The sequence below is a fragment of the Apis florea genome, unplaced genomic scaffold (genome assembly GCF_048593485.1).
Source record: "Apis florea isolate Af1SG1 unplaced genomic scaffold, ASM4859348v1 contig_3585_pilon, whole genome shotgun sequence".
Taxonomy (NCBI): Eukaryota; Metazoa; Arthropoda; class Insecta; order Hymenoptera; family Apidae; genus Apis; species Apis florea.
The window spans coordinates 1,472,509-1,486,403 of NW_028256788.1; the positions used below are offsets into that span (position 1 = coordinate 1,472,509).

At 39.6% G+C, this 13,895-nt stretch overlaps 1 protein-coding gene and 1 long non-coding RNA gene across 7 annotated transcripts in view; one reads left to right on the top strand and one right to left on the bottom strand.

The window, feature by feature from the left end:
- if (integrin subunit alpha inflated) overlaps window positions 1-13,895 on the bottom strand; it is a 76,462-nt gene that overhangs the window by 5,646 nt on the left and 56,921 nt on the right. For 2 of the 6 annotated variants that reach the window (XM_003694433.4, XM_086914114.1), the window contains 5 exons: window positions 13,502-13,563; window positions 3,264-3,312; window positions 2,375-2,455; window positions 776-951; window positions 339-577 (listed from right to left, as the gene is read on the bottom strand). In XM_003694433.4, coding sequence (XP_003694481.2) covers window positions 339-577; window positions 776-951; window positions 2,375-2,455; window positions 3,264-3,312; window positions 13,502-13,563 — 607 coding nt within the window. Of the gene's footprint in view, window positions 1-338; window positions 578-775; window positions 952-2,374; window positions 2,456-3,263; window positions 3,313-13,501; window positions 13,564-13,652; window positions 13,857-13,895 lie in introns of those variants that run through there. The other 4 variants (XM_086914116.1, XM_086914117.1, XM_086914115.1 and 1 more) reach the window with 3 other exon arrangements.
- LOC147656596 (uncharacterized) overlaps window positions 7,376-13,895 on the top strand; it is a 42,526-nt gene continuing 36,006 nt past the window's right edge. Inside the window, exon 1 of the long non-coding RNA XR_015294109.1 lies at window positions 7,376-7,458. This is a non-coding gene — a long non-coding RNA (uncharacterized LOC147656596). The remainder of the gene's footprint in view (window positions 7,459-13,895) is intronic.

The window sequence follows — 13,895 nt, forward strand, 5'->3', positions numbered from 1 at the left end:
TTAAGAATCAAAATTTAGTAGGTTACAAAAGTAATCGTATATGCAGTATTATTTAACATTAATATTTTGTTGGACCACCTTTGATGATAATAATTTGTCACAGTCGACGTTGCGAATCAGTGATTTCGTAAAATTACAATCGATAGAATTCCATATTTCTACAATTTTTTCTTTAAACATCTGCTTTGAAGACATTTGAAATTTATTTAATTTTTTGCCTTTAATTTCAGCCCATAGATTTTCGATTTTCGGAATTTATATCTGGGACGTATATTGTACACGACCCATTTTCTCACGATTCGCGTTCGTGATCGTTGTTGAAAGTGTGCGATACATACCTGGAATCGACTTTGCGGAATTTTTCAGGTCCAACGCCTTGATAGATCACGTACACCCTTCCGGTCTCGATGGTCATTTCCGGGTTGTCCGGCACCGTGTACATAGGCGCACCAACAATAAGATCGTCCAACCCATCCCCGTCGATATCCCCGGATGCAACGGCGTAACCGAAATAAGCCCCCATTTGCTCTCCCGTTATGTTACGAGGATTCGTCATGTTCGAGGTAAAAAGTAGAACCTAAGTATACAAAAACCAATTAATTCCTCATTTCAAAATTGGCCACGAGATTTAACATTTTAACGATTTTGATTTCAAATTCGATAAAATGAATTCGTCAATTCTCTCTCTGTTTTTCTGATGCAAGAGAGAGAGGAGGGGGGAATTAATTTTCTTACTTCCCTCACAATTGCCCCGGTTAATATTTCATGAACGTACTTTGCCGAGGAGATCGGAGCCACGAGGTACACCGACGGCTGTTCCGCTGTCACCGTTCCCAATAAAATCGCCGCTCGTGACAGAGTAACCCATGTAGCTATCGTCCTCGGTTGCAGGCCCTTCCTTCGTGTACATTATTTTCGCGCGGCCGTTCAACGGCTGTGAAAACGCCTGGCCTGTAAAGCAATCGATAGATCCAATCCACTCCTATCTCAGACACGTTTACTTTCCGACTACGAGCCACGAAACTCTAAACAACGTCGGGATGTATAACACGCGTGAGAAAACGCGTGTTAAATGGAGCACGATCGATAGAAGAAAAAATTCATTTCACGTGTTTAAAATTTTTTAATTTCGTAAAAATTCTCGTAGTCGGAGAGTGTGTAAAATTCGCGCTTGTGAAGCCGTACCTTAACAATGATTAATCTAAGCGCAGTTTAAATCAACAATGTCGATTTCGATCAATCTCTACTGCTGTGCGACTAAGTTTAAACGACAATAACATCTTAACACCTGATTAGAAGGGTATTTATCGCTACAATAGGCTTGCTTCGGTTTATTATTGCCTGTCTGGTGGCGAGCTGCGAAAGAAGCGGGCCTGCACCTTAGTTAAACACTGCCACCCTCGACTCACCTTGGCGGTAATTAATAAGTAATAACAACACACGGTGCATTAATCATCAATCGGATTATTAATCACTTAGAGGGAGGAGGCGTCGCAGAGGCCTCAAACTGTCAAGCACACAAGATTATACTTTGCGCTAATTGCAAATTAATGCGTGGAACAGAGAATTTTTCCTTTTTTTTCTTCTTTTTTTTTTTTTTGAGGGGGAGGGGGGAGAAGGGGGGGGGGAGGTTTTGCATTCATATATAGCACTGTTGAGCGTGACAGTTCAACAGTTCCCTTCAAAATTATTAATCACAGGCGTCGGGTTAATCGCGATGAATCCGCACAAGTGGAAGCCAGATGAACATGTGTAATTATTGGAAATGAATTATTTGGGGGCCAAGCGATCGAGAGAGGGAAGTTTGCCGATGATGTTATGTCTTCTTCGTCGAATTGAATTTTTCGAATCTCGTGATTAATATAATACGTACGGATCGATATTTGTCGTAGACAGGGTGAAGCGTTTAGGATATCGTGTAATGATAAATATCTTGATGATCTCTTTTCTTTTTTAATAAAAAATGGTATAAAGAAACTTTTTAACGATGTAAAAAGTCTAAATCTATTTACGTAATCTAATACTTTTTTTATATCAATTTAAACGTTATTTCATTATAATAATACTATAACTTATTTCGATCTTATTAAATAAGAAGAAAAATTTAAAAAAAAAAAAAAATAACATCATATATTTTCGACGATTAAACGTTTAAAGACTATTTAAGCGAAATAAATGCCTTAAACGCTTCACAAGGTGGAGTTTCAAGGGAATCAAATGCAAAGATCGTCTTTGAGCGTGAAGCAGCGCTGTGTTAATGGGCGCTGTCGTTAACAAAAATGGCGGCGGATTAGAGGTATTATTTTTAAAAGAAAAACAGGGCTAAACGATGACACGTTTTTCGTTTTTCGTTAGGGGCTCAATTACGCGATACCTGATGCATCTGCCTCGGGGGTGACGAACATCGTCGCTTGGAACCCCAATCTCAGACTGGTGTCGATCGAGTATATCTGACCTGTAATCGTTCAACGAAAGCCTCTAAATCACTTTAAAGATCCACAGAGCGTGCGTTGGTATCGCGGTATATTGTGTCGCTGTTCCCAGGCGTTATGGAAGCTCGATTTCTTATCATTCCATTTGCGGCCCAATGGCTTTTCAATCGTCCAATTAGTAAGGGTGAAATAGTAAGGAGGATTTAATTCGGTTGTAATTTTGCTGAGAATTTTTAAGAAGCCCAATTGGTTTAGAAAGATCCAAGCAATTCTTTTTAAATTTTCGAATTCCCTTTTTTTTTTTTTTTTTCCACTGAAATCTTCATTTTTAATTTTGTTGTTAAATTGTTCTTAAATTTCTTAATATCCTTTTTCTTTATTAATTTTCTTAAAACAAAAATTTGAAGATCACAAGAGAGTTGACAATAATTTAAAAATCCTTCGGGAATAATTAGAACAAAGTGGTTGAGCTGCTGTAATAATATTTAAAGTTTAGAGAAAATTTTAAATTTTAAATCGTAGTACAAGAAAACGTGTACCTTTCTAAAAATTTATTTATTACTCCACGAATACGTGATAAATTTCTTGAAATTACTCGTATATAACGTGAAAGAAACTTCACTGATTTCAAAGAATTCAAATTAGAGATATTCGAAGAGAGAAACTACTTTTTAAATTAAATTCTTTTCCCTCGATTTGTTTCTCAGTTTTTTCGATCAAACGGAAATAAAATAGATTTGTTTTATCAAGGTATCGTGTTTCATTGTAACGATTGTGAAATTATCGACCTGAATCGAACTATGGAAACGATGTATCAAGAGAGAACCTTACCTTGCCAGTACCAACTTCCTGGCGCCCCGATGAACAGCCTCTCATTATTCTGAAACGAATGGAAAGGCACGACATTAGAGAAATTAATCGATGTCAAATAACTAACGATTGGAACCACTTTACGAATACTTATACTATCGGTTAACTTTATATTCCAATTTTTTTTTTTTTCTTTTTAATCCTTAATGGAATTCTTTTTATCTACGATAAAGTTTCCTCTTATTCTATACACATATTCAACATTTTTCTATTTTTTTTTTTTACACAAGTTTACATTCCATTTGTTTAAAATTCGAAAAATAAATCTATCTATTAATATTTATCCAGTAATTTTTTAATCATTCGTCCTGTGTTAATTAATTTTATATTTAAATTATTTAATAATATAATAATGCAACGTACTTGGACCTAACCTAATCAATATAGAAATGCTACAATAAATTTTGTAATTGCTTTGCATTAAAAGAGAGAGAGAGAGAATACAACTTATTTGTATCCGTCCCCTGTGGCTTTCGTATAAATTTCAAAGACGAAGCACATTTTGAGCGTGCAACAATAAAACAACGAAGCGTAACAATCGCGACTTTTTCTAGCCGCAAGGCGTTAATGGAATCAGGAAATGAACGCACCCACGAAAGTTCAACTTTTCTTTCTCAGCTTCGATCGAGAAGATAATGGTTTAGATAAGGGACGTGGCTCGCGCGCACGAGCCCGAGACGTGATAAATCAGCTGCTCGTACGTATGCTAGCTACGCTGAATCTACGCTGAAGCCACGTCACGCATGCTAATCAGTTTCGCGGATCGTGGCCTTCGCGATACACGAACGCGACCATCTCAACGCCCTTTCGTGGAAAAATCGATGATCGATCGCTGTACAGTCGTGGAAAACTTGCATCAAGATTATTAAGATTCCTCTGTAATGGTTAGAAGAACGAGAGAAACACGATTTCGGTGTTTAGGTTAGGTTAGAAATTCCATATTCAAAATTAATCTTACGTAGCTGGAATATAGATTTAAATGATTTTGTTCTTCAAAAATTTTCGATGTTAAAAAATATTGGAGAATATAGTTAAAGAATAATATCTTCTCTAAACAAAATATTTTTATATTTAATTTATATAATATATACGGAGACAAATCGGTAAAAAAGATTTAGAATGCAGATTTGTTGTCTTTGTTTCCCGACAGACGAGTTTTTAAAATGATTTAGAAACATTTTTAATTTCCTTCGTGAAACGCCCAGTATAAAAGTTAGGTTAGAATCAATTAAACGAAATACGCCACATCCTTGACACCTTTTCAACCACCAATTTTATTCACATCCATTCATCAAGACGTTTCTACATATAGATCGCGAATAAACAAAATGCAATAAAGATACAGCTAAAATCCGCATCTCCCTATCTCACCCATCACTCAACGTCCGAACGCGAGTTTCATCAATCTAAATGTAGCATTTCTTCGTAAACGATTGCGATTGCGCGTTACGTGCAATCCTGCGTTTGTGCGCGAATTCGTTTGTGGCGTGCCGCTAAGAAAAGACGAATATAGTCGAGGGACGAAACGGTGTTCGATCGAAAGCCAATAAATTCGAAAGCTTGTAACGCGGATCGAGTGTCGCAACATTTCGGTGGCCGGTGATAAAACAACGGCTCTCCAGCTTCGTTCACACACGATCCTCTCTCCTCCCCCCCCCCGCCCCCATAGCCGTGCACTTCTTAATCGGCGCATGAGTTACTCGAGTGCCACTCGAAATCATCGACATATCTTCGAACCTGCCTATCGGTCGTTCCCATGCGGCTCGACACTTTCACGCGACTCGTCTGACGCGTGCAGAGTTATACTACTTGCCACGATCGTGCGAGTTGTGAGGCGCGAAAAAAAAAATGGCACTCGCGAAAAGTTTAAAAGATTTATGGATATATGGAAAATTTCAGAAACTTATAGAATGAACGTGATAAAAAAGGGAAGAAAAGATAAAAAAATTTTTCAAAGCAATTGCGGATATTTTATATTTTCGTTTCGAAAATCCTATCTTTCTAAATTTCTTAATTTACTTGTTCAAAAAGCAAATTTGTTATACGTGTTCTTTAAAAAAAAAGCGAATTCTAAGCGCTCCAATTAATTCCATTTATCGTGTATACCATCGCTCGCGCGATTAGAAATTAATATTTCATTGCGTAATGTTGGACGCAGGTTTCGTTAGCAGCATATTTGCCGAGGTTGGAAGCCTACATACCCGACTTCCTGCCATTGCGTTTACACTATGCTGTAACGGTAAGCCCTCCTACAATCTTATCTAACGACGATGCAACAGTAGTAAAGACTATGTCCTGAATACATATCCAGTCCGTGAATGAATGATTGCTATGCAAATGCAAATGTACGTGATTTATAACGAATTACGTTGATTCGCGAATTAAAATTGAAGAAATTGATTATTCGATAATAGTATGGAAATTATATGATATATTTTGATATTATATATTTTAAAAAATTGTGAAGAATAATATATATATAATAATATATTAATATATATATCTCTGTAAAATAAATCCAAACGTAAAATACATGTCATGATATGAAACAGATATAAAATGGCTATAAATGACAACGGATTAAAATATAAAATACTGTTTACACCGATTATAAATAACTATCTGACGGATATAAATGCAACGACCATAAAGCGATTGTAAAAATTATTATAATAGCTAAAGAGGATAAAGTGGATATCGAATTACTATAATTATCGAAGGTCGCATGTGAAATGACTATAATTACGAGGAAACCACGAACGATCTCCAGATGTGTAACGTAACCACAGCCTGATATAATTATGCAACTCTAAAACTATACAAATATACGGTTCTTAACTTTTTCTTGCTAAGAGTTCCTCGACGCTTATTACTGTATTCCAGCAATTCAAATTAACAATTTGTTTCTGTACATCTCCCTTTTTTATTACATTGTTAACTTGATTTTCTTTTCTCCTTTCTTTCCTATTGATACATTCCAAGAATCAATATTTTTTTCTCACTATAATACAAAACATAAAATCCACGTTTTAACAAGCTTCCATCGATGTCATCCCCTCGATTAACCTTTGGCAAGAAGATCAAAATCAAGGTTTCGCTTGAAAGATCAAAGTGTTAATCGCGGGACAATGTCGAGGATGCACCTACGCTTCGACGGTCAGGTCTACGCCCACGCGTGCTTAGAAACGTGAATAGAACGTTTCCTTGTGCGAGAAGACGCAAGAATTCTAGGTATTGAACGGTGGTCGAGAAATACCTGAGAGGAGATTAGGTAAAGGCAACGGTGAACAAGGGGAGGAGAGGGAGAAGAGTCGGTGTCAGGGTTCAAGTGATCGTTTGTTAATATAATTATTGAATATTAAGTAATATCTCTCGAGAATAGTTTTAATTATTTATTTTATTATTTCTGAAATAATTATACCGTATGATTATGAATTATACCTTTTTCCATTATTTCTAAGCATCAAAACGAATTAAACCACATCGAAGAGCAAATTTCTTTTCTACGATAACGATGAAATTAAAAACTTCGAAAAACTTGAGGCTTCTACGATCGTGGAAAATTCTAAAAATACTAAAACTTTCGAAAACGAAACAAAACAAAAGGATACTTGAACCAGGCAGGGCAGCTAAAAATGTGACGGCACCGCTCGCGGATTCTCCGGTTCCGTTCCACGGCGAAAGAGCAGTGTCTAGTTTCGTTTTACTCTGCTTATCATGAGAAATGGCGGCCGTTTGTAAAACAATGCAGCCGCTAAGGGAGGACGAGCAGCGGCGCGTAGGTGGCCTCCTCGCAATGCTGGCCGACGGTGAACACGGAACACGGTGACAGAACGAAATGTCCGTGCCTTAAATGGCCACCTGAGGCTCCCCTGTCGTTTCTATTGCAGCTCGCCGCTCCCGTGTCGCCCGTCTGCTCTTTTTCCTTCTCTCTCTCTCTCCCCGCCTTCTCACTCTTTCTCTTTCCTTTCATCTTCCTTCCTTGCGCGCGACGACCACGTGACGCCCGTTTTCAAAGCGTGAACCGATTGGTTGAAAATTTTTCCCCAGATCCTAGAACGATCGATTATATCGGGAGAAAGTGGGTCGATTTTATCCTTTGACAATTTCTCACGACGAATTTTCGAAATAGTTTCGAAGGGAGGAATTAATACAGGTACGTTTATTTAAATTCCTCGTTTATTAATTAATAAATTGGAATGACAAATTATGGGGAAACTTATTTTCGTAATAAACTTGGCGATAAATTGTAATAGCTTGGTTTGTACACATAGTATGCAAGGTAAGGTTAAGTGAATACGTTGCACAGGCACGCCAAGAACGAAACGTAAAGTCCAGGAAGAATAATAGGAATGCATTTTCACTGCCTTCGATAAGTAATCTTTGCTCCATTAGGACCCGTGCGGGCGATACTTGTAACCACTGTCACGACAACCTTAGCGCTGTAATTCTGCCGGATCGCGCACTTTATGCACTCGACTCGCTGCATTTGCATTAGGTGCTTCTTTCTTACTAAACCGTGACTATTACCACGCCGCGTTTCTACGGTCGAAGGTATTCCTTTCGAACAGACCACAATCTTAAACTTATCTTTTAATGTTCGTTCAGGTATTTCGTATTGGCGACTGTTCATTACTTTTAAAGATTAATTGTTGTTTTAATTTAACGATAATATGGACGGTCTTTTTTTCAATTTATTGTAATCCATTCTTTTACTTTGCAACGTACAAACAACGTAGCTTTAAAAATTCCTAAATTTCTAACCTATAACATAACCTAATCCAAACACATTACACAGAAATTTTATTACGTTTAATCCTACCTTTTTCTTTCACGATCAATTGATTATATCTTAAATCTTCAATTCTAATTTTCCTAACGATTTTATTAGAATTACAAACACCACAATATTCCCATACAATTTGCATATTGCACAGAACACAGGCGATACCGAGTCAAACTTGTCCGATCTAAAAAGCCAAAGGCTCAAATCATACACGGGAGAGAAATCGTGTCCCATTAATTCCACTTTGAAGCAAAAAGCGCGGCTATGACATAAACTCCTCGACGCTATCGGCGGGGCATCTCGGTTGCGTCAGTGCATCGAGTGCATGCAGCGCGCGGCCTCTGTGTGTATGCATCCTAGTGGCGCCAGCCACGGTGGTGCACTTTAGGGGCCGGTATTATTTATCGTCGCGCAGAAATGTTATTATTTGTGAGGGGGCCCGTGAGCCCGGATTCGCACGCTCCACGAACAATGGGGCCCTCCCCGTCGGCCCGACCATGTCAAACCGTGCCACCGAGTCACGTGCACGCCCGATGCACTTCTCTCTGCGTGCATGGGTGCAATAACCGTGACTCCTGTGTTCTGGCGCCATCCACCGGGTCACGGGAATTCTAACCTAACGAGCGAAGCGTACGATTGAAACGTGCCTCCCTTTTCTTCTTCTTTTTTTTTTTCTTTTTTTACTTATTTCAATGAATTTCTTCGTATGCATCGGTGAAAAAGAAATGATAAACCAGAAAGCAGAAATAAAATCGAAGATCAACGATCTTTGGAAATCGAAACGATCGGAATTATAGGAAAGGTTATTTTTTTTTTTTTTTTTTTTTTTTTTACTGCTCAAACGTTGCGTAAGACGTTTACCGCGTTCGTCGAATTTCCATGACCTACATTTACGTATTTATGTGGAATTTATAGGTAACGAGGTATCATAAGTTTCGTATTAAGTTCACTTTCGTATTTTTGTTGACAATATCTTTATTGGTTTAATGGAGAAAAATAACTCGATTTCGGATGAAAAAATAATCGTTTTACACGCGATACGTGGTTAAAACGAGGTCTCGACACGATATTAAAGCGAGAATTTCAAGTGGGAGCTTTTCACTGACGCATTGTTAGACTTGCAGCCACATAACTTCATCAAGACTAATCACGCCATGATTAGTCTCGCACCCGGAAGCCCGAGTACGAGCAACACGAATTAAGATAAAGAAGTCAGGGATTGTATCAAGCGTTTCGAATGTTTCCATCTCCATAACTACTTGTTTAACTTTACATGCAGTTGCCATTATTATTAAAAATATATATTAATAATTTTCTCTCTGTATTTTTAAAATCTTCTCTATCTATATCTAATTATATTATCTCTGTCTATATATAATCATAAAAATTTTACCTCCATCAATTTTCTCACTATAAAAACGTTCAACAAAAAAACAAGAAAAAAAATCCCTCGATGCAGAATCGATGGTGAAGAAACGAAAAACCAAAAAACGTTTCTTTCGCTACGAGACAAACGTGTCCAACGAAATTTGCAACCCCCCCCCCCCCCTCCTCCGTGTCTATCGTGCTGCTTTTACAACGGAGACATTAGCGAACCGGTAGCCAAGCAAATACGTGCATTTGTCGGGGGCGCTCGTACGACACGGTCGAACACAGAGGCGCAGGGGGCCCAATGGACGTTCGCTGAGCGAATGGAGGGAGGGGAGAGGGAAAGGGAGAGAAACGGACACGGTGTACCCCCTACGGAGTAGCGCTGCCTCGATGCCTCTACACGCGAAAAATTTGCAACCGAGACAATGGCGGCCTCGGGAAACGAAACACGACCGGCACGAGTTGTATTCTGGCGCCGATCAAGAGGGTGGAGGAGGAAACTGAACCAGAACAACCAGAGATTGAAATATAACCGGTCGGTCAAATATGTATGGGCGCATGGTGAAATTTATGCCAACGTTTCTGCGTATTTATGCGCGCTTCTTTAACCGTATGAAAGCCGACCGATAAGTTCCACATTGGAACACTTTGGTGGAAGATTTTTTTTCAAGAACAAGCGTCGAGACGCGGTTATGATGAGAGTGGGGATTTTCTTTTTTCTCTCTAGGATTAATCCAATCTTTGGAACGTTCGTCACAAATTTGACGTTCTCTTTTGTAATCTAAAATTTAAAAAAACTATATAATATAAAGTGTCAACGCATTAATCCCTTTGAAAAAATAACAACTTGTTAACAATTTTTCCTAACTTTTCATATAACTCTTCATATAAACTTGGCCGATCATAATCATTCGCGATTATCATTTCGAACAATAAATTATCGAAAATAATAAAAAATAATTTGAATTTTTTCTCCGTCAACTTTCTCTTCAACTGTATGCGTTTCGAATCATCTGGATCGCCAGCCACGGCGGAATCACGAGAGATAAATTTCTATCGAGCCTGATCTGAAATGATTTTCTCTGGAATAACCGAGTGCGACATTGAGATTTCGCGAAAAAGACCTCCCCACGAGTTTATCCTCTTGGTGAATGGGGGAACACGGTTCGAACTCGAGAGGATCGATGATCGGGTTCGAACTAGCGTATAGATCGGTATCACGGCCGGATATCAATCGATCTTGACTAGATCCTCTGTAGATCGGGGGATAAGGCGCGGAACCAGATGCAACAGAGGTAGATACCAGAAGCGGCAGTTTAACGCGAAGATCGATGGCCGATTGCATACTGGATGGCGTCGAGGAGGCTTCTAAATCACCGGCCACGAGATTTAGTGCACGTGAGAGAGCACCTTCTTAGAGATTGCGCTTGCTCGGCGAAGAGGAAAAGAGTTTTCAGAGGAAAAATATATGCCGATGGATGGATGATGTTTCGCATCTAATATATAATGTAGTTAATACGCAAGAAATAATAATTTTATAGAAATATTCTGGGTTAAAACTTAATTGAAGCTTCAAAATAGAACATCCAGAGTCGGGCATTAATTGAAAAGTTGAAAAAGTAACTTTAAAAGTTGGTTAAAAATTAGAATAAAGTTACTTATTTAAATGCTCGAAAAACATTTATTCACCTTTTCGTACAATCTCCCTTATCCATTACAATTATTATTGTTTTGAACAATAAATTATTGAAGTAACTTATTTACTTCAACTATTAAATTTTACCCATCACTGAGAATGAATAACTTCCAGCGAACCTAACCTCAAATTCTCAACTTCTCCAAGTTTCTGAACAACGATTTTTCTCGAAAAATTATCGTTCATTCATTATTACCGAATGTGAACCAATTTTCCAACTTCGAAATTAATAATCACATTCAGAAAATTTATCGATAAAAGAATTCTCGAATAAGAGACACATTCTAAATTTCCATCAAGAGTCATCCACGTCCTCCTCGCGATCCATTAGAATTCGCCAATTCGAATTGGCGCGAAAACGGCGAATGAAGATCGAGCGGGCGGAGGACATAGGAGGGGAGTCGAATTTGCCTAAAATCATTGCGCAAGCGCAATGTCGTTTCACGACTCGCGGACCGTGGGTACGAGAGGCACGATTGACCGTTTGCACACCGCGGGGGTGGGGTATTAACATTGAATGCCGAGTGGAAGTTAGAGGCGGCCACGTACCGCGGCATGCATTAAACATCTGCTGCCGTATAGAAGAGGCCGGACAATTCTGAATTATACATCCCCACCGAGATGGCCGGCTGAGTGGCCACGGAATTGTCCCACTATTTCTTTGCCGGCAATCGAAGCTGTCCAACTGAGCCCCGATAACGCCGCTCCCAGCCTGGATTCGAACGCCGTGACCGGAAATCCTGCCTTTCTTCCTCGGTATCGCACCGATTAGATCGCTCGACTTCTGGATCACGCGGTCTAACAAGAAGATACGGTGATAAGTGGCAGGGATCGAGATTGATCGAGGTTTTGAATTAGACGAGTGTGATCGAAAAATATATAGGAAAGATGGTGCAAAGAGTTGATTAATTATGTGAATATCAAGAAAGCATCGAGTACTCGATCGATGATTTTAAATTTACATGGAAAAAGAAGAAGTTTATGAAGTTTAGAGGACTTGCCGATGAAATATATTATTTAGAGACGAGTTATTTACAACCTGTGACATTAAAATTTGAAAATCGAAATTAGTTCGCACGAAATATAACCAAAAAAGTTATCCCATTGCACGTTACATTTACTTTACGTCAAAACTAAGCCAGCAAATATTCGATTCCCACGAAATATAACGCAACTATCGGGCGATCTTTCGAGAAACAAAACCAAATCACGTTTTCCCCAAATCCCATATTTTCCAACCACAGGATTAACTCATCCCCTCGAAACCTAACCTCAACTCCACCACCACCACCATTCGACAACCACGTACCTCGTACCATTCCACGTGCAAACATAACCTCATCCCTTTGCTCCACGATCCCTCGAGATAAACCTGACATACCAATTTCGAATTCGTACCTATTAGTCCCTCGATACTTATCGCGACACCGGGCCACGAAGAAGGTATCGCAGTGGGCGCAGGTGCAACGGACGGACGTGTTGCGCGCATGGCTCGATCTACCGGCAAATTCGACTAAAGAAAAAGAAGGAAAAGAGGGGAGAGAAGGGAGAGGAGGGGACAAAAGGCACAGTGGTCGACGCCTACGTTGCGTTCTGGCCTACGATCGGTCCCCAGGATCTTACCGACCGAGAGAGGGTCCAGAAAATCGAGCTTTCGACAAGACAATCGTATATAGTAGGGAGGAGGGGGAAGAAGGAGGAGGAGGAGGAGGAGGATGGGGAAAAAAGAGAGACAGAGGCCGGATTTCTATACCCTCGCAATGCACCACGAATACGAATGGCTACGGTCGGAGGTGCGTAAGGCAGGAATTCACATTCCTGGCCATATTCGGCACTCCTCGGCCGACCCCTCGTGTCGCCTCTTAACTCTTTCGGGACGTGGCAACCGGCAGGACACGTGGGGTTACCGTATTTATATCCAAAGGCCCTCTGTGTTTACGCCACCGACTTAAACAGTTAGAGAGGCCTCGCGGGGAAAAGAGTGTGTGCGCCAAGGGAAATCCTCGTATTTGGCATCGCTTCGTTGACTTCAATAGTTTCGAACGCTGAATTTCAATCCCCCTTTTCGAGTCCGTCCCACCCTTTTCCATCTTCGTCTTCGTATAATTGTGAAATTGGTGTGTGTGTGTGTGTGTAGTGTGATATAGAATTTCTTCTACCGAAACGAGTGGAATAGAATAAAATAGGTGAGTAGAGTTTTAAGAATTGCGATTTAACAATTTCAAATTTATTTTATTTTATTTTATCTAAGTAATAAGAGGATTTCTATCGTTTGTCTTCGAATATTTTTATAAACGAAAATTATTCGAGCAATATGATGCTTATTTTTATTTTTTTTTTTCTTACCTTGGATATAGCAGCGCCCAATCCAGCTTGACACGAGCCCTGCCTGTGGTATCCCCAGTACCCTGAAACGGAAGCACGCAATTATATAGCGTCGTCCTTCGAACAGAGACGTCATATCTCTCGGCCGTTTCGTTTGGACGGACCCACGTACCGGGTGCCCTCGATAATTGGGGCCGTTCCTCGAATCGACCCTTCGCAACGATTCCACGCATAATTGGATCGGTCAAATGATACACGACTTTAAAATCGTTTAACCTGTTGCCTCGATGTCACGCCCCTTGCCACTTGAGAAAACTTGATGTCTCATTTCAAGCGTGCGAGCTAGACAACATCGATGAACAAGGGATAAAAGGATTCGTGTGGACGGATATGAATTTTATTTAACGTGTGTCTC